The 20,304-nt window shown below is 36.6% G+C and overlaps 1 protein-coding gene across 2 annotated transcripts in view; it reads right to left on the bottom strand.

The window, feature by feature from the left end:
- MMS22L (MMS22 like, DNA repair protein) overlaps positions 1 to 20,304 on the bottom strand; it is a 129,154-nt gene that overhangs the window by 31,541 nt on the left and 77,309 nt on the right. For both annotated transcript variants that reach the window (XM_044917404.1, XM_021693352.2), the window contains exons 14-16: positions 7,478 to 7,671; positions 2,774 to 2,924; positions 479 to 630 (exon numbers count right to left, since the gene is read on the bottom strand). In XM_044917404.1, the coding sequence (XP_044773339.1) occupies positions 479 to 630; positions 2,774 to 2,924; positions 7,478 to 7,671 (497 nt within the window). The remainder of the gene's footprint in view (positions 1 to 478; positions 631 to 2,773; positions 2,925 to 7,477; positions 7,672 to 20,304) is intronic.

Raw genomic sequence — 20,304 nt, 5'->3', positions numbered from 1 at the left:
ATTTTAAAAATAAATAAAGTACAAGTATCACTTTGTGACTAATAATAGTAGAGCAGAACAGAGGTAAAATATCTAATATAAAATGGGAGAGAATTATTCATAATTGGATACTTTTCTTTTTAAGGTGTTAACGGTGTGATATCTGGTTATTTACTTTATAGTTCTACTTTTTTTGTGTGATCAGTTTCTTCAAGGTAAAAAAATAGCTTGTCACTGGAGAGCAAGTTTTTGTTCCCGGCTTCCAAGGAAACAAGTTCTTTTATCTTTATCGGAGAGAAATTTGTCATATATGGTAACAGGAAAATATCAAGAAAAAGAAACAGGCTGCAGAAAGAAATGTTATTATTTATACATGTTACAAACATTTTATATAATATTACAAGTATATTTTGTATCTTTTTCTATTAATTTACGTAACAAAACAGGAAATTTTAAACATACTTAGATATCTAGAAAGCAAAATGTCTGAAATACTTACCAACTGCCTGTCCAGGATTTATATCAATGAACAAATCATCAGGCACATAGAGGTTGTTTATGTACATTTGCAAAACGCAACGAATCCATGATCTTACAGTTAAGGCTTGAAAAGATACACAGCCTGTATGAGAAAGTGCTTCACATAACATGCTGTAAAAATAAGATGATGGATATTAAAAACCAAAACCTGACAATATGTTCCCTGAGTACAGAGACTAAGAAATGAAGGAAAACATTCTAACATACCCCACTTCTTGGCCTCCTTTATTTTACACATTAATGCAGATAGGCACTGTTGAAAATAAATACTACAGATACACCTAAAAAGAAATTTTACATAAATATTTTTGCTTTCATCTGTAATCTTCTAATTTTTAATTTTCCTCTTTCCACTGATGGCACACATATAAGGTTATGCCAAGGGGAAGAAGGAAGAGAGAATAAGGTTAAAATGGGGAAATCGAGAAAGGGGCTAATAACTTGCAAGGAGAGATGATAATGAAGTGGAAAGTAGGAAAAAAAATAGTGGCCCTTAGAGTAAATAAAAAGAACAGAAGTCATGACCATTTATATAAGAAAAAGTTAAAGACAAAGTATATTTCTATGTGAGTCTTCTAAACAATCCCATTCCCATTCCTTTCTTTCCTGTTACCCCACCCCATGGGCGGTCATTATTAAAGAATTCCAAAGTAACAACTGAAAATAAAATCTTTCTATGAAGCCAAAGGCCTGGCTAAATCTGATATCTACCCATTTTATAATCGGGGGTTAGAAAGGATGAGGGTGGTCTTAAACTAACTATAAAGTGCTAGGTAAAGTCTGAAATTTAAATAATACATATAAGTCATAACTCTAAAAATACTGTTTTGTGGAATGCCTAGGTGGCTCAGTAGGTTGCATCTACCTTTGGCTCAGGTCATGATCTCAGGGTCCCGAGACTAAGTCCCACATCGGGTTCCCCGCTCTCCCTCTGCCCCTCCCCCTACTTGTACGCTCTCATGTTCTCTCTCTCAAATAAATAAAATCTTAAAAAAAAAAATACTGTTTTGAAAAACTTTGAAAATAAGTTGCCACAAAGAGTACACAGTGTAGAACGCAGGTTCATCATGTATTACCTATACGACCTTTCTAAAATTACTTAACATCTTTACATCTCAGTTTCTTCAACTGTTATTACATACCAAATATTTTTTTTTTAAAGATTTTATTTATTTATTTGAGAGAGAAAATGAGATAGAGAGAGCATGAGAGGGGGGAGGGTCAGAGGGAGAAGCAGACTCCTTGCTGAGCAGGGAGCCCGATGTGGGACTCGATCCCAGGACTCCAGGATTGTGACCTGAGCCGAAGGCAGTCGCTTAACCACCTGAGCCACCCAGGCGCCCCCAAATGTTATTTTTTAAACTAAATAAGTTAGTTTCAGTAAAATAGTTTCAGCAACTAAACAAAATAATTAGTTTCAGCAGATAGTTTTAACAAAAGTATTTAATAAATACTAATAATGTTTGTTACTACAGAATTCTCAAGCTAGACGAGATTCTAAAAATAATCCAAACGAAGTTGAACTCCCTTACTTTTTGACTGAAAGCCAATGAGAAGGTGACTTAATATCTGCTTGGTGAGCTTGTCTATGAGAAGAACACCTCACCGACTGCATCCCCCTTCTCACTGACTGGCAGCTTGGACAGGAGCTACAGGGGTCTCTTGAGTATTCATTTTATTTTCCCTCATCTTGATATTCTTATTCAAATTTTCCTGATTACACTATTTCTATTTTAATTTTATTTATTGTGTGTTTTTTTCTATTGGGGTTCCTCAGATCTGTTATGTAACAGAGCAGGAGACACAGATAAGCAAACCAATGTTCAGGACGATGAAGTGTCTTGTTCATAATTGTACAAGTTAAGAGACAAGTCTTTAAAAATCTAACTGTGAAAGGGAAAGCTATCATTGAATCTAAAAATACCATAATATACTAGTATCTTACAGAACCAGCAATATTAATTGCATAATTTCTTTCACAAGGTGAGTATAGAAAGGCCATTTCAGGATGGAATAAGGCAGTCCTACAAAAAAGTTTTGAAAGGGTGCTTAAGCAGCAAAGTTTTTGTTTTGTTTTGTTTTTTAAGCAGGCTACTGCCACTGTCAAACGCTGATCTGTCCAAAAGCAAAAAACCACCCAAGTGAGAGTATATGTAGTAAGATCAGTTTTTATTTGTGAAGATTCTTACTTTCCTAGTGTACTGATCAATCATGAGTTTCTATTAACGTGCATACCTGATATCAGGTCACTTACCTATTTTGTAGGCAATGACTTAAATATCTTGCCACAACTTGGGGCCAGATGATATCATCCCAACCAAAAAGTTGCATCACTGATATAACTGGCTGAGGCTGAAGATCTGATGGAGCTGTGCTGGGCATGTCCATTGCAAGCAAAGTAAAATCTAGATTTAAAATGAAAGATATTTGTGGTGAAGAATTTTTAAAAAACTATTCCCCTTCCCCAAATTATATCAATAGTGATAAAAAGAATTCAGCCACTCAATAATAAAATGTCACATTTAGAAATGCAGAACTAACAAAAAGACAAAAACTGAACTAAATTCATGTTGCCAAAGAAATTTCTGTAGCGATCATCTAGATCTCCAAGAATGGGTCTAGAATAACCCATTTTAGCGTTACCATGATCAAATCTATAATGGCTTCCTCAAATTCCAAATTCTACACCCAATGTTTCTCTCATTCAAAAAACCCATTTAAAAAAATATTTCTAGCATCTGCTTTTCTCCAATCAAGCTAATGTACTTGCCACCTGCCACAGAGAAGACTTCAGTCTTACCTTAGACACTGGACAGTCGTCTATTAAACGGCAACCTCCTATAATCAGTGGCACTCCACTTCCTTCAGAACCACTAAGCCTAGGAACTAGAATTTCTTCGTTAACCATGTTAAACAAATATCGTTTATTTTGTGATTTCCTGGGAATTCCCCAACTTAATTTGTATTATATTAATTTATGTTTGTCAATAAATTGCTTATGAAGCACTGGTTCCTATGCAGCTCTCTCAAATGGTGGCTGTGAATTCTCCCACCCCTCTCCTACATTTGAGCTACAGATAGGAGAGTTTGTTCCTTGGTCCCATGGCTGCTTCTAGAGCATTCTACCTTTCCTCCTCCTCCTCAAAACCTCCAGCTTTGACTCTCATGTCATCAGATACCAGCCACTAACTCTCCTGTTGCGTTGGCCTCGTGCTGCCTAGTTCACGTCCCCTCATTCCTCACTAACAACATCTTCTCTAGCAGCACTCCTGTCATAATCCTTGATGGCTTTTCTTCTAATATCCTGGCCTCTCAGTTCCTTGAACTCCCCTTCTTAGTGAATCTATCTTCCATTCTATTTCAGCCATTCACTCCCATGCTGATACTGAGAGACTTTGCCATTACCGGTAAATATGTTCTCTCCGTAATTTCCACTTCCAGGACCCCATTTTCTGGCTCCAGGTCCCCAACTTCCAACAACTATCTGATTTCACCAGGACCTATACAATTCATTGATCCTACAACTCTTCCCCTGTCTCTCGCTACCTTCATGCCTCATCTTTCCCTTTTTAGGCAGCTTGATTGCATGGTCCACTGTTACACTCATTTGTGTATACTGTCAACTCCCTTGCTTCTTACTTGATTCGTTGTACTTCTCTGGTAAAAAGCATCTGTTTCATTCCAACTCTTGGTCTGCTCTCCACACGCACCTACGCCAGTATAAATGGCTGGTGAGCAACCCGGCTGACTGATCTCACTTTAGATTCATGACTACAAACTTTAAGTTGGCCAGCATTCCTGCCACATTACTCCAGTCCATTCAGATTTTTATTCTCCTGGAGGACTACCACATACCTTCCTTCCTCTCTCCGTCATCAGCTAGCACCTCCTCCCCGTCCTTACTTTCCGCTGATGGCCTTACTTACTACTTCACAGAGAAATGAGAAACATCAGCAGAGAACTTCCGCAAGATCCTGCCACATCTGCCCAGACGCCTCTACCTGGGCCATATCCTCTGCCTTCTCTTCTGCTACTACAGATGATCTGAGGCCAAATCCTCTATGGGATCCCATTTCTCTTGGGCATTAAAACACAAGAGACTCTCTTGCATCATCAAATTTTCCCTCACTCCAGAACATTCCTGTCAGGATTATAAATATGCTGAAATTTCTCCTGTGCTATTAAAAAAAAAATCTCTTTGACCCCACACCTCCCTCTAGCTAATATCCCCCCTTTTCTACTTCTCTTAAATAGTGATAAAAAGATTTATCTACATTTCCCATCTGCAATTCAGTTTCTCTTGACTCATCTTCAAGCAGGCCTTTGCTTCTAGCACTACACCAAAACTCCTTTTCAACGTTACCAGTGACCTCCCTTCTTGCTATATCCAATGACCAATCTCAGGCCTCATCTTACTTGATCCATTAACAGCATTTGAGCAGTTGACTTTCCCCTTCCTTGAAATGTTCTGTCAGTTGATTTCCAGGGCACCACACTTGGTTTTCCTCTTGCTTCCCTGGCATTCCTTTTTAGCCTACAAATCTGGACATGGGAATATCCTGGAGCCCAGTCCTTAAACTTCTCTTTTCACCAACTTACTCAATCAGCAATCCCATCCACTACATAGCTTTACTATTTATACATAGTTTCCTAATTTAATCTCTTCCCTGAACCCTCCACTCATTATCCAAGTGCTTGTGCAACATTTTTTCGATTTTATTGGATATCTAAAAGAAAAAAAAGTCCAATATCGAAGTCCTAGTCTTCCCTCATAAAAATCTGCTCCTGCCACAATTTTCCTCATCTCGGAATATGGGGGATTCTCTCTTTATTCTGCTTACCATATCCTACCCACTTGGAAATTCTGTCAGCTCTATCTTCAAAATACTTTCTCTACCTTCAGATTGGAAATGGGACCACTTCTCACCACCCTGAGCTATCGTGTTAGCCCAAGCTGCTCATTTTTGAGTTGTTGCAGTCGTTCCCTAACTGGCCTCCTTACTGTCTATTCTCAGTCTCACAGCCAGAAGGATGCTCCTCACTCCTCTGCTCAAAACTCTTCCAACAGCTTCTACCCTCGGAGTAAAAGCCAGTCTTTACAACTACACACAAGGCAGAACACAAGGTAGCTCTCCATTACCTTTTGATCATATCTCTTGACTATTCTCTCTCCCTTTCTTATGCCTCATGACCTTTCATGGCTTCCCTGTGGTTTGGCAAACACACCAGACATGCTCTTGCCTGTGGACTTGTGCAGAGCCTTCGTCTCTCACTTCCTTCAGGTTTTTGCTTAAATGGTACTTACTGAGGCCTTCCTGACTATTTAAAATTACAATCTGCCTCTGGCCTTCCCTATCCCTACCCTCTTTGATATATTTTTATATGTATCCATAGCACTTATCACCAGATATTACACATTTTGCTTACTTACTTATTGTTCTCTCCCCCGCACTATAAGCTCCATAAGAACATGTAACTTATATGTGAGAAAATAAATTGCAGTCCTTTTCCCCACTGGTATATCCACAATGGCAATAAAAGTGGGTGTTTGAGGACTTCCTGAATGCAGGAAATTTTTCTCTCCTAACCTATCAAGTCTTTATTTCAAAACAAACCCCAAACCCACACATATTTTACTTTATATGTATATACCATTTACTTTTAGCACCTAGGACAGCCGTGACTAAACTTGTGTGGTATCATTTTTGTTCACTGACTGAGAGTCAGGATGATGAATGGAAGAAAGATAAGTCATATTGGCTTCTAATGTCTGCTTTGGTTAAACTGATTGAATATCAATATTTATTTTCATAGACATTATAGTAGTTGGAAAACTATTGTCCTGTCACAATTCTTCAATCTGTCATTGTAATGTTTTAATTATGGAAATGCTAGCAGAATTCAAGATCTTTCACAATTTATATCATCCAGTCTTTTATGTAGTGCTTTTAGCTCAGTTTTCCATCATTCACACCAGGGTAAAACAAACCATGGTTTAGATCTTAGGTTTTAAAAAGCATTACATTCAAATGTATTACATACTTTTTTTTTTTTTAAAGAATTTATTTTTTTGAGAGAGAGAGAGCAAGAGAGCACAAGCAAGGGGAAAGAGAGAAGCAGACTCCTCGCTGAGCAAGGAACCCGATATGGGGCTCGATCCCAGGACCCAGGGATCATGACCTGAGCCAAAGACAGATGTTTAACTGAGCCACCCAGGTGCCCCTCAAAATGTATTATATACTTTTACACAAATTGCAATTAAATACATGTAGTTATCATACTGATTTCTGTCTATCCAAGTGCTTCTGCACATATTTTAGGTAAAATATCCCTTTAAGAAACATAATGATCTCTTCTTAGAAAACTGTATATGTGCTCATATATTCAAATTCTTGTCTATGACATCATGTGATTCAGATTCCCTTAAAGCCTAAGGACATGACCTTAGGCTAAGAGTCAAATTCATGAAAAATTACAACCCAAAATAGAATCTAGTAGAAGTCAAACAACATTCTACATATTTGATGTTTATTCTGATCTCATCTGCTTGGTGTGAAGTGGAATTCACACTCAGTTCTTTTGTTCTTCATACAAATAGCTTCATCTTATACCTAGACACCTTCACACACAATGTGAACATAAAGTCCTTGAACTAGAAGAAATCAAATGCTACTTTGCTTTCCAAATATTGTGTGCATAAAAAAAGTTTATGTATATTCAATATTTTTAAGATTGAAAGTTGTATTTTGTTTTTAGCAAACAAAAACTTAATTTTTACCTTTACTGAGCAGAAAATAATCAACAGGCCAAAGGAACTTAATTTAACATATGTAATTCTTTTCATCTTTCTGGTTGTCCATTTATTAGACTGTAATAAAAGAGTTTGTTACCAAGCAAACAGAAGAAAAAATTGACAGAGTCTGCACGAGAAGCTAATTAGCCAGTTAACAACGCTGACCTGCAGCTGCGTCCGCAAGTTCTGAGAGAGGCACTATCTGTGACATTCTCTGACTCTTCAAAAATGAAAAGAAATGTCTCCACAGTGCATTGGCAACTGCAGCAAGGTGGCGCTCTTTAGCCGATAATGAAGACTGCACAATTAGGTCCACACTCTCCTTTTGAAGTTCCTGACACAATTGTTGATGCATACTCCTAAAAAGAAATAAAAATATAGCTAACACCCAACAAATGCTTATAAAAATCTTCTTTAAATACATTTTGGGCTTTTAACATTTATATCATAGGAAAACTGAAGGACCGTTTTATATAATTAAAACCTTTATGCCAAGACATTATGCATTTCTGGTTATTTGATGGATGAATGATGGCATATTAAGCACCATAAAGTTAATGTTAATTACTAATGTCAACCATTAATTATATGCTTTTTAATATGTCAGATCCAAATGAGAAACAGGCAGCTTCAGAATGAAGGTCTGCATTTTGCAACTCACTATGACAAGTGATTTTACACAATCTAGACATGAAAACAATTTTTTAAACCATTATCTTCCAAGAGCTTTAAGGACATGGATGTACCAAACAGAAAGTAAGTACATCTAGCTTGCTTATGTGTAGCATTTTAAATTGAAATATTTTCCTACATAAACTCTGCCAGATACAATCTTGGTACTTTGGTCTAAAAAGATCCATAATCACTTTCACATAGCAGACAGTAAAAAGTTATTGTTCTTTATAAAATATTAAAATATGAATTCAATACTGCCTAAAATTTTGATTCAAGGTTTACTTACCTATTTACTTAATTCAAATGAAAATTTAGACATTTCTTGCAAATCAAAACTATAATGAGATATCACCTCGTACCTGTGAGAATGGCTAAAATCAACAACACAAGAAACCACAAGTGTTGGTGAGGATGCGGAGAAAAAGGAACCCTTATACACTGATGATGGGAATGCAAACTGGTGCAGCCGCTGTGGAACACAGTGTGGAGGTTCTTCAAAAAATTAAAAATAGAACTACCAAATGATCCAGTAATTGTACTACTGGATATTTACCCAAAGAATACAAGAACACTAATTCAAAGGGATACATGCATCCCTATGTTTACAGCAGCATTATTTACAATAGCCAAGATATGGAAGCAGCCCAAGTGTCCATCGACGGATGAATGGATAAAGAAGATATATACACACACACGCAAACACAAGGGAATATTATTGGCCATAAAAAAGAATGAAATCTTGCCATTTGCAATGATATGGGTGGAACTAGAGTATAATGCTAAGCAAAATAAGTCAGGGAAAGACAAACATCATATGATTTCACTTATATGTGGAATTTAAGAAACAAAACAAGGAAAAAAATAGACAAATCAAGAAACAGACTCTTAATTATAGAGAACTGAAGGAGGGAGAAGGGTTAAACCGGTAATAGGGATTAAGGAGTGCACTTGTGATGAGCACAGGGTGATGTATGGAAGTGTTGAATCACTGTATTTTATACCTGAAACTGATATAACACTGTATGTTAATTAACTGTAATTAACATAAAAACCTAAAAAAGAGAAATTTAGACATTTCTAGATTTTAACAGAAATGTAAGAGGGGAAGGAAACACTAAGAGATTTTTTTAGTGATCTGGAATAGGAGGTGTTTTTGCAATATGCCCAGCCATTAATAATTTGATTACTCAAAACTAAATGTACAACCATAATATTATTCCTGTTTTTATTACTGTCACATCAATTGTGAGTAGATACAAATGCATGGACACCATCCTGAGATAGATTTGCTTTCTTCAATTAAAGACAAAGCAGTGAAAACCGTGGAGTTGAGGCAGAGACTTCCTCTGATAGTAGTATTCTACTAAGAAAATAATTAGTACTAAAAAAAGAGAAATATTACATTAATTCTAACATTCCTGATGTTTTAAATTAATTTAGCTAGGGGAAGTGGATATTCAAAATACCTGTAACAAAATACAGAACTTAGTACATGTCCCTAAAGCAATTCCACCGAAAGATCAAACTGGATCCAAGACCACATAGGTAAGTAAAAATTGTAAGTTACATAACATGAGGATACTGTGCCCCTTGACACTGGAATTCTTGGATAATCATGAGGCACTACTTCCTACTCCTTGAGGTACTGGGGAAAAAAAAAAAAGTATACAAATGCCTGGGGAAAAAGATCATAGCAAGCAATTCTCACAAAAGCTAACCAAATATCTGCTATATCCTCTCTTGTAAAAACCCGCCTGAGATGCTTTCAACTTGAACTAGTGGCTAGAGAACCATTTCAGGTCCTTTCGCTTCGAGTAAATTGAGTATCAAACCACTAAAATCCATTTGGCACCTAACTTAACTGCCTACATCAACATAGAAAATTCATGACCACACGTCAACACGCTGGAGTCCAAGTAAAATAGAACCACCGTTGGCACAACCTACTTACAGCTTTTCTAAAGTGTACTGGTTTCAAAGAGTAATAAATACCTTACTGTATTTGGGTAGGATGAATTGTGCTATTTCTACATAAACAATCCATTTTTTCCACTAACTAAAACCTAGTCCCTAGGGAGGGATATCATTTTTTTGATCATCTTCTTTGTGCTAGAAATTCTTTAATTAAAGAGGAGAACAATTCTATGAGATAGGTATCAGTAATCCTCTTTATAGATGATGAAGATGATAGTGAGAAAGTTAAATATATCCAAAGGTCACATGGTGAGGAAGGGCTGGCCCCATAATCTGAACTTAAAACTGACTCTGAAGCCCATACTTTCCTCTTACACCCTAAGACGCACACACTTACTCACTAATACCCACATACTTTAAACACCGGCCAATTTTCTTCTCCTCCTACCTGGGTTGAAGAAATTTCAATAAGCCTAAGAAAAGGAGCTAGAAAAGCCACATGTAGCTTTGCCTTGTGAAGAGGCAGGGGCAACACCAGAATTCTATATTGGCAAAAACTGTAAGTGATACCAAGAAAAATGTATTCAAGGCAATACTGAAAAAGGCCAACAAATCTGAATCACTTTTGACCTCTCCAGACCAAAACGCTGAGGTGCCAGGGTGTACAACTCGGAGTTACCACGGGGATCTGACTCAGAGGTCTGAAAAAAACCAAACCACTAGGTTAAAAAGTTAAATTTAGAGATTACATCCTCCAAAGTGAGAGTTAACACAGCAAAAAGAAGTTCCAATTAAGTGTAAGACATTGACCCAAAATCCGACTTGTTTTGGAAATGTGCATCCGCTTTGCATTTTGGTACATGTGCTGCCGGAAGCGAGCACTCCACTTTGCATTTTGGTTCGAAAGAAGCTTTATATCCTGGGAATATGCAAAATACTTTCTGCTTGATGGTTTGAATGTTTAAGCAATATCAGTTTGAATAAGAATGATAATCTGCTATTTTACCACAAAACAAAGTTGTTTAAGACCTTATAATAATTTATGTAAACTTGAACAAATCAGAGAGGGACAGATGCAGGAAATGTCCAGGATATACTGTATTATGAGTCTGAGGGGAGAATCCAATTTCTGCACTATAGCCAAAATAGCTGGAACGAACCCTTGCAGTCACAGGTGATTTTTTTTTTTAATTACATTTTCTGGATGAGAAAACTAACTACACAAAGACCAGAGAAAAATAAATTTATTATATTACATGTGACTGCATATCTGATGAAGGCACATTTACAGAAATGCACATATCTACAGCAGCTCTGTCACTACAGGTAACAACATAAATAAAACCCAAAACGTATATGAAATACATAAAGAATATGACACATTCTAGTTGTCACGGCTATTTTATGAAATATTTTCTACCTTTTTCAACAAACAGTAGAAAAATCTGAAAGTAAATTTATTACGCAGAAAGTAAAATGTAATTTCGGGTCAAAGCCAAAAAGAAATATCACAATAGTTATAGAACCTCCCAACACCTGGCAAATATTTTGAGTAAAGACAAACTTAATATGGGTTAAAATCATTTTGGAAATACACACATGTGGAAACAGACATGCATAACCATCCCACTTACATTCTAAAAGATGCAATACAGTATAGTAGAAAATAAAATTTGCTGAACGTTAAGTTATTCAAATTGTAGCTCTCATAGAAAAAACAGCAATGCCTAGCACTCATTGGTATTTACCATGTGCCAAGCACCATGTTAACTGTTTTATAAGCATTATTTCTTACCTTATGAGTTAGGTACAGTTATGATTATAATCTTATAAATGGGGAAATTAAGACAAAAGAAGTAACATGTTGAGTAACATAGCTGGTTATTAGCAAAGCTACTCAGAGCAGTGTAACCTTGAAAAAAGTGAGTAACCTCCCAATTTTTATTTTCTTAAGAGTGAAGAAGAGGAACAATCATTTGCTATATCCACGGTTAGGTTTATTGTGAAGACCGAATGAAATAACATCCCTGAAAATGTTTAGAAACCTATCACTGCACCAAGTAAATACCCAAAGTTTACCTACCTAGTTACCAGCTCCTCTTAGGCTTTTATTTTAGCTCTGGTATCCTGCCCCCTTTGGCTTACTCCTCATTATGTTCAAGCACTTTCCTGATTCCTGCATCTGACTATTCTTTTGCCCCATTTTCCGAGATCTGCTTTCCTGTTTTTATCGTTCCACTTCTTCTTGCTGTGATTACACATATTCAATTATCCATCGAAGCCCCCACAGTCCCATCCCTAAGCAGTCGTGCAAATATACTGAGGCATCTATCACCTGAGAGGCACTGAGGCCTGCACCTGACCGCCGCCGCCTGCCAGCCTAGTTTCTGTAGCACACACCTTCCTAACAGTGTAGGCAGGCTTCTGCAGATACTTCCTGGACTACTCTGTCTAGGTTCTACTTCTAATCTCCCTTTGCTCGGGTTTCTACTGTAACTGATAATTACAAAACAAGGTATGACCTCCTGTACATCACTTTCCTAGTAGTCACTGTTGCATATGTAGTATTTCTAATATTATTATGCCTCAAAAGTTAAAGAAAATTTGTCCAGTGATGGACCTGTGACCACAGAAAAAGCATAATATAATAAATGCAACTGATAAGAGCTAACAGCAAGGGATTAACAATGATTAATAGTTGAATTCCTTTTTTAGTTCTACTCCAAACCTGGCAACTTTCTTCAATCAGTATTAGTGAAAAATAAAATGGTAAGTTCTAAGTTAAAAAGTTGTTTCTAAACCACTACAGATAATTATTCCAAGTATCTGATTTAACTAATAGGAAACTGGATGGGAATCAGATTACTCTATGACCACTTTTAGTTTCAGCTAAACTCCCTAAAAAACCTTAGGTATTTTGGATCCTCTTGTCGTTCTTGTTCCCCTCTAAAAAACAGGGCTCTAATCTGCTTTACTACCCAGAAAGAATATAACATAATCAAAGTAATAACATTACGAGAAAAAAAACCCTAGGTTTTACAGGTAGAAGTTACCCTAAAAATCATCCAATCCAATCCTGTCTTCAAAAGATCAGAAAAAAAAAAAAAAAATACAGCCTCCCACTGCAAAGAGACTTCTGCAGCTTTGAGCTTGAGTCCTGACCCCCAATTCTGCGCATGCCCCCAGTCATCAGGGAGGGGTGATGAGTCAGAAGCCAGGTGAGCAAATAGCAAGCAGCCTGGGTATGCCTTGCAATGCTTCCCTGTAATAGCTCAATGTGTTTGCGTGTACGTGGAGGAGTGAATGGATAGTGATGACTAAGTGAATATGTGAGATCAAGTCTGTTTTGACTACTGAGGGACTATGACAAATAGCGCAGCACTGGTGAAGATGCTTCCAGACACATACAATGCACTATTAAGAATAAAAGGGTTTCTCAAGATGTAAGGAAAATTGTCCACATGAACACCTGTCCAGGAGAAAGAAGCCCAGCTTGTGATCCCAGAAAACTTCTGAGACTTAGTTTTTCATCTGTTAAATGGAAATAATGCCCTATTATCTTCCATCAAACTCTTAAACTATCAAATCACGCTACTTAGGTAATAACAATCTGTAGCCTGTAAGGCAAGATAATATGTATTTTAGTCACATTTCTACTGCTTCTAAATCCTAATGACCATGTTCATGATGCAGCACAGCATTATCTAGGGAGACATGGGCTTTAGAGACAGACATACCAGAGTATAAATCCTACTCTGTCAACCACTAGTTATGTGGTCATTTCCTCATCTGTTCCAAGAATTCTTAGTAAGACACTTTCCATAAATAGAACATTTTTATTGTTGGCCAGAGAATCAAAGATTGCTTATTGAGAATACACATGCGAGCCTTATTCTGTTTTTGGCCTTTACTAATTTAATCCTGTAGGTACTATTATTATCCCCATTTTATAGACAAGAAATCTAAGTACAGAGAGGATAAATAATTTAACTGGGTCATACTGTTAGTAAGCAACGAGCTAGAATTTGAACACAGGCAGTCAATCTAATATCCATGCAACTATGTTACAACTACCTCAAATACCATTTTGCCACCCATACAAATAGTACATGTTTTAAATGTCACATTGCTACATTCACTCATTCATATGCTAAGTTCCTAATAAAGGTAGCTACAAACTAGTATAACACGCAGTCCCAGGTGGCAAACCAGTTGCACAAACATTAAAGGCTTAACAATTCTGGGGAGTGTAGGTCATTCTCTAAGGATCCCAAAAATCAACCAACATGTGATAATTCAAAAAATTTCCTGTTGCCCATAATTAACTAATTTGCAAGACTGGGAAGGAGAAAAATCAGGAATCCAGTGTTGAGTCTGGCAAACCAAGCATACTCATAGCAATGCTGCCTTATGGTTTTACAGAATAATACTGGTAAAGTACTTAAAATGAGTTGCTTGCCACTATCTGCAAAATATGGTATAGCACGAAAATATGCTAATAAAACACAATTATTTTTAGGAATTACTCTTACAATTTTATTAGTCACATTTATAGATGATTATGGGTCTCAAGTCAGTTAAGTTTTCCAAGTGTTATTTCACTTCATTTTATTGCATACCAATAAAAAGGATCTACCTTGGTCGTTCTTAATCTTGACTATCATCAAAATGATCTGCAGAGCTTTCTAAAACTACTAATGTCCTAGTCTTACTAAAGATCTCCCTGCATCTTCAAGTTTGGGACCTAAACATAATGTTTTAAAATTCTGAATCAGTAGGTCTGGGGAGGGACCAGAGAGTTTACATTTCTATTAGGTAGATGCTGCCAGCCCTGGTCCACACTGAAAGCTCTCACCTTCCTCACTTTCCTTGTCTATGTAATGGGAGCAAAAATAGTACCTACAGGACTAAATTAGTTAAAATCAAATATTTAGAATAGGACTGATACCTATATTCTCAATAAACAGTCTTTGATTTTTTGGTCAACAATAAAAGTTACTTCATTTATTGCAATATGTCCTATTTAATTCTAATAACAGACAAGGATATGGCCATGCAACTAGTAGCCCATGGACCACACTGAGTAGCAAGACCATATACAATTCTGTACTAGAGAAGGGTTAAAAACCATTCCTCTACTCTGTAGGCAGAAGTGTAAAACAAACTGTGGGTTTTATACCAACTCAGAGAAGAAAGATCATTGAGGGCAGTGGGAGAAAATGGGCATGGAAATGATTCTCCAAGAAGAGGTTAAGAACTGCATATGTGAAAAGGAGTAAAGTGAAAGCACAAAGGTATACAAAATCCATTCATTTACTCTCTAATTCAACACATATTGTATATGTTGTAGGCAGTATGGATAAAAAGTTGTTACAAAGTCTGTCTTTCTGCCTCTCATTCTATTTTAATGAGAGATATATAATGAAAGGAACATTATGTGTTAACATTTTAGGTTGTGGTAAGCTTTGTAGATAAAAAGTAATCAAGGTATGAAGATGATGAATGATGGAAACTAATATTTCAACTAGGATGATAAGGAAACATCTACTGAGGAGGTGACATTTGAACAAAAACCTAAATAAGGGAGGGACTTGTGGGGGGCGGGGAGAGAGCACTCTAGGGAGAAGAAACAGCAAATATAAAGGTGCCAAGGTTGGCAGTTTCATAGGTTCAAGGAAAAACAATTAGGAAGCTGGCTGGCTGCAGCACAACCGGTGATAGAAGGAACAGCAGATGAATTCAAAGAGGTAGCTGGGCTCCAGATTTTGTAGGGCTTTGTAAGCCATGGTAAGGAATTTGGATAAGATCAAGGTAGGTAACAAGACACAAAAGCAGAAGAGTAACATAATGTACATCTTAAAAAGAAAAATATAAAGGAAAAAGGTGATTGGGGAGGAAAGAAAAAGCGGCTACTCTGACTATAATGGAGAATTTTTATAGTAACATTAGAAGGCAATACATTTAAGAATGGAAAATATGGCCACATTTGTTCATTCACATGCTTTCCTCATTCACTTCACAAAAAGTTACTCAGCACCACTCACTGCATCTGATGCCAGGAACACAAAAACAATTAAGGCAGATTCTGCTGTTAAAAAAAATTAAATAAAAAATAATTTAAAAGAAATCAAGATTTCATTTTAAAGGTAGTAAGGAGCCACTGAAGGATTCTGAACTGAGGAATAGCATAATGAAAATAGTGCTTTGGGAAAAATTAATCTAGTAATGGCAAACAGAATGGGTTAGAATAAGAACTGACTAGAGACCAGAGAGACCAATTATGAAGCTTCTGTAAACATCTAGGTATGAGCTAATACACAATTTGAACTACTTATGAAGGAAAAAGAAAGCTCACGGTAATTATTTGGCATTTTGTGAGGGAGAGGAAAAAGCAGTCTTTGTTTTTTGCTAAGTTTTTGGGGAGGGAAAATGAAAGTCAGGAGGAGCAATTAATTAGTAGAGGAGAGTACAATTTGATTTGAAAACAGAAAACTTGCGTAACAAATTCCAAAAAGTTTTTGGAAATCTGGACCTAGAGTCCAAGAGTACAATTAGACTCAGGAATCACTCCACCTGGTAGTTCAGCTCATTTTAACGAACATTTCAGTGTCTACTAATTACGTGACGTACTACATTAGATGTTATCAAATATGGTCCTTGTTCTCAAAGAATATGCAATCAAGTGCTGAGAAAGAGGTATGTACAGAGTATTGCACAAAAAAGGGAACATTTGGCCCAAGTGGGCGTTTGACAAAGACTTCTTGGAGTAAAAAGCCATTATAAGGTCATGGAAGTTGTGTTAGCTAAATGAAAAAATAATATAAGAAAGTTTCAGGAAATTGAAATAATATGAGTAAAGCAGAGGGACATGATATTGCATGGTGTATGAGAGGACTCACAAACAATTTAGTATTGCCAGAAGATGAAAGGTCAAGGGGCAGAATGATGGAAAAATGAAACTAGAGTATTGACGGAGACCAGGTCAAGAAGGCCCATGCCACCTAAAAAGTTAGACCTAGAAGTGAACAATTCTTTAAAGGAGAGAGAATCAACAGAGACAAAACCAGCTTATATACCTAACATTTATCTGCCCAACAGTTTGTTCCCAATATAACCTAGAGCTTATAAGGACTACCTTATACAGTTACACATTTAAACACCCTGTGTGAAAATGCACAAAGCTAATGTTATAATGCTATTTGTCTTTGAAATATTTTCATTAAAAAAAACCTCAACCTGGTAAGTATGAGCATATGTGACTTGGTACATATACAAATATATATAATTCATCACAACATACTGTAAATATATATCTTTTGCAAATGCTTAAGTGCTGTTTTTATATTCCCATTGAATAAAAGTGAGCACAACAGAACCACCAAGGTCTGACTTACAAACATTAGCATTATTAGCATAGTATAGTGCAAGTGCTCTTAGCAAATGGGTGCTTTATTGCGCTATCCTAAGTTGAATATATTTACTTTGCTCTGGTATCTGTTTCTGCCATATATTCTGTATTTGGGAGAAGAGTTAATCCTATAATCAACAAGTAATAGTCCTGAATTGAACACAAAGAATCAAAGAAAAAGTATTATGCTGGATATTAAGATTTAAGCTTTACAGCACCTTAAGATGCCTTTAAAGAAATTGTTAGGGGAAAGAGACCACATCAAGGTTTGGTTGAAGTCCTTTGACATTTTAACTATGATAAACCATAGGCAGATGGATGCCATGACTTAGGGATTTCTAAAAGAACAAGAAAGCAATCACCAACTGACCATGGCGACTCATTTCCAAAGGTGTAATGCTACAGTAACCTTGTACTGCTTGTATTCAGTTAGGGCCCTCATTTCTAGGAACTCATCCTCTAAATTTAATACCAAGTATGTGGGTCCAAGGAATGGATGAAAGCAAGAGAGGGAAAGATTATGGGCTCAATATAAAACTAGTCAGTTTCCAAGTTTGCCTGCTACCAGAACATCACCTGGGTTAAGACCATGAGTTATGATTCAGGATCTTTTGTTTTTGATGTTAGAGGCACTGAGAGGGGAGATCATCCCTGTAAGAAGTCTCACAATAGAATATACACATCTTTGATAAAATATCTAAAGCTGCCATACTGGTCTTTTGGGAATTTAAATATGATTCTCTTCCTCTTTAACTGTAAACAGACAGGTATAATTGAGCAATCATACATGCACTGGATCTTATCTAAAATGGTGAGTTACGCATAGAATTCTCATACAAGAAAAAGGAGGGGGAAAAAACCCCATAGGAATTGGTGGCTAAAAAAGGAAATCAGATTACAAATAGTTATTTGTAATACAGGTAGGCAATGATGTAAACAAAATATTTATGGAAAATGCCTTCATTTTGGAACAGAAATCATCAATCTATCAAACTTAGCAACACCAGAGCCAATAATATCTGATATTAAACACATCTCAGAGTCTTTAATCTTCTTCTTCTTGTGTGTCCCATCTCTGCTCCACTGCCCTTGAGCTATTCCATCATATATTGAATACCGTAATAGTTTTAAAACATGGCCATCAATTCTTTGGCACTCCTAGGGCCTGGGAGATCTGTTACTGCTTTGACCAACAGGGTGTAGCAGATATGACACCATGTGAGTCCAAAGTTTGTTAATAGAAGGCCATGATGTTTCTGCTTTGGGAAAACAATCTTGGAGCCCTGAAATGCCAGGCATGAGTTACAGTTACCCTGAGAACACTCTTTGGAGAGGCTACTCAAGTAGCACTTGAGTCAACAGTCCTAGGTTGGCCTGGCCTTCAGCCATACTAGCTCAGACACTGGACATGTTAGTGAACAAGTCATTGGGAACTGGATCCTATAGCTTCGGGTGGTACAGTCCCCAGCCTTTTGTATTACCCCCAGAAAGAATCATCCTAGCTAATGCCTCAGACATGGTGGAGCAGAGAAGAGCTGTCCTTGGCTTTCCAAATTTCTGACCTACAGAATCCGTGAGCATAATAAAGGGGTTGTTGTAGCGTTTCATGCCACTATATTTTGGCATGGTTTAGTATGCTCTAAAGAACAGGTGCCCACTATATACGAAGGATTATGTAGGAATTAGGGATTCAAAGATGAAAAGATACAGACCTGACCTCAAGGAATTCACACATGGGGAAGGGGAAACAAAGATTTCTTTTTATTAAAAGTATAATCAAGGGGTGGTATCTGCAACAGTGCCAAAGGCAGACTTAAGATCAAATAGCTTTTTAGCCTCCTAAGAACCATCTTCAATAATCTCAGAAATTCTAGACTTGGTTAGGACAAATGAGATGCAAATATAAGGGTCATCCAAAGAAAAGCTACTTCAGTTTTCTACCTGTCCAGTACAGGACATCTATATTAAGTGTGTACTGGGACATCTTATGTATACTATCATATTTACTCTCCATACATTTTATTCAGTTCTGTTCCTTTCACATTTCATTAATAATTGACAGCTCTTTTTTTGAACCAAGTTTCATTTTAATTTTCCCTAGATATAGGGTAGTATATTTGCAAACCTATGGAGAACATCTTTAAAAGCTAATTAATCAAACCATTCTCCAAAAACTAGCCTCTCACCATCTCAGCAGTCTTTTCTGAAAACAACAGTAGACAGCTCTAACTCTCTAACTATAGCTGGAATCACGATACTGCATCTTATTACATGTGTTTAGTTGCTACATGGGGGAATGTGGCTTTGCTTCAAAAGAATTCAATCATTTTGTTAAAGGTAAAGAAAGACCCAAACATTTTTGAGGTCAGATGTTCCACAACAAGTAAGCTGGGACTAAATTCCATTTGTGAGCACTTTTTCCTAATTGGTGGTAATAAATTCCTAAAAAGAAAGGGTCTAATGGTAATGTTGACTGATTCTTAACTACATTAACCCAAATGTTCCTGTCACAGTGAAATTTGCTCTGTAATTTACTTTAATGGACTAGGTGTATCAATAAATATTGAAAATGTCCAGTCTTTTTCCCTTCCATTTAAATCAAATCCAACTCTATGTCAACAGATTATACCAATGTATAATTACAATAGCTAATGCATTGGGAAAAGCAGTGTTCTTTGATAAATAATTTTCTAAAACCTCTTAAGTATTCTGCATCCTCAATATTTCTCTTACACTCAAAAAACGCAGTAAATTACACAACCAGACACTACCGACCACTGCCAATTGCGATAATGGACCTAAAAACCTAATCATCAGCTCCAACAGTGACTGTGTTTTCGGATTTCAATCAGTCAAGCAAAAGAATCAAAAAGTATCTAGGGATGTTTTAGGAAGAATTTTCTTCCATAAAAATATAACCAAACTCTAAAAGAAATAATAGCTTAGTCACCATTTAATATCATGCTAAACCTGGGATATATAAGCCTTAGAAGTC

Source organism: Neomonachus schauinslandi, chromosome 8 (genome assembly GCF_002201575.2).
Source record: "Neomonachus schauinslandi chromosome 8, ASM220157v2, whole genome shotgun sequence".
In the NCBI taxonomy this organism is placed as follows: domain Eukaryota; kingdom Metazoa; phylum Chordata; class Mammalia; order Carnivora; family Phocidae; genus Neomonachus; species Neomonachus schauinslandi.
Note: the sequence above shows the minus strand (reverse complement) of the source record. Positions and strands in the feature narration are given on the sequence as shown.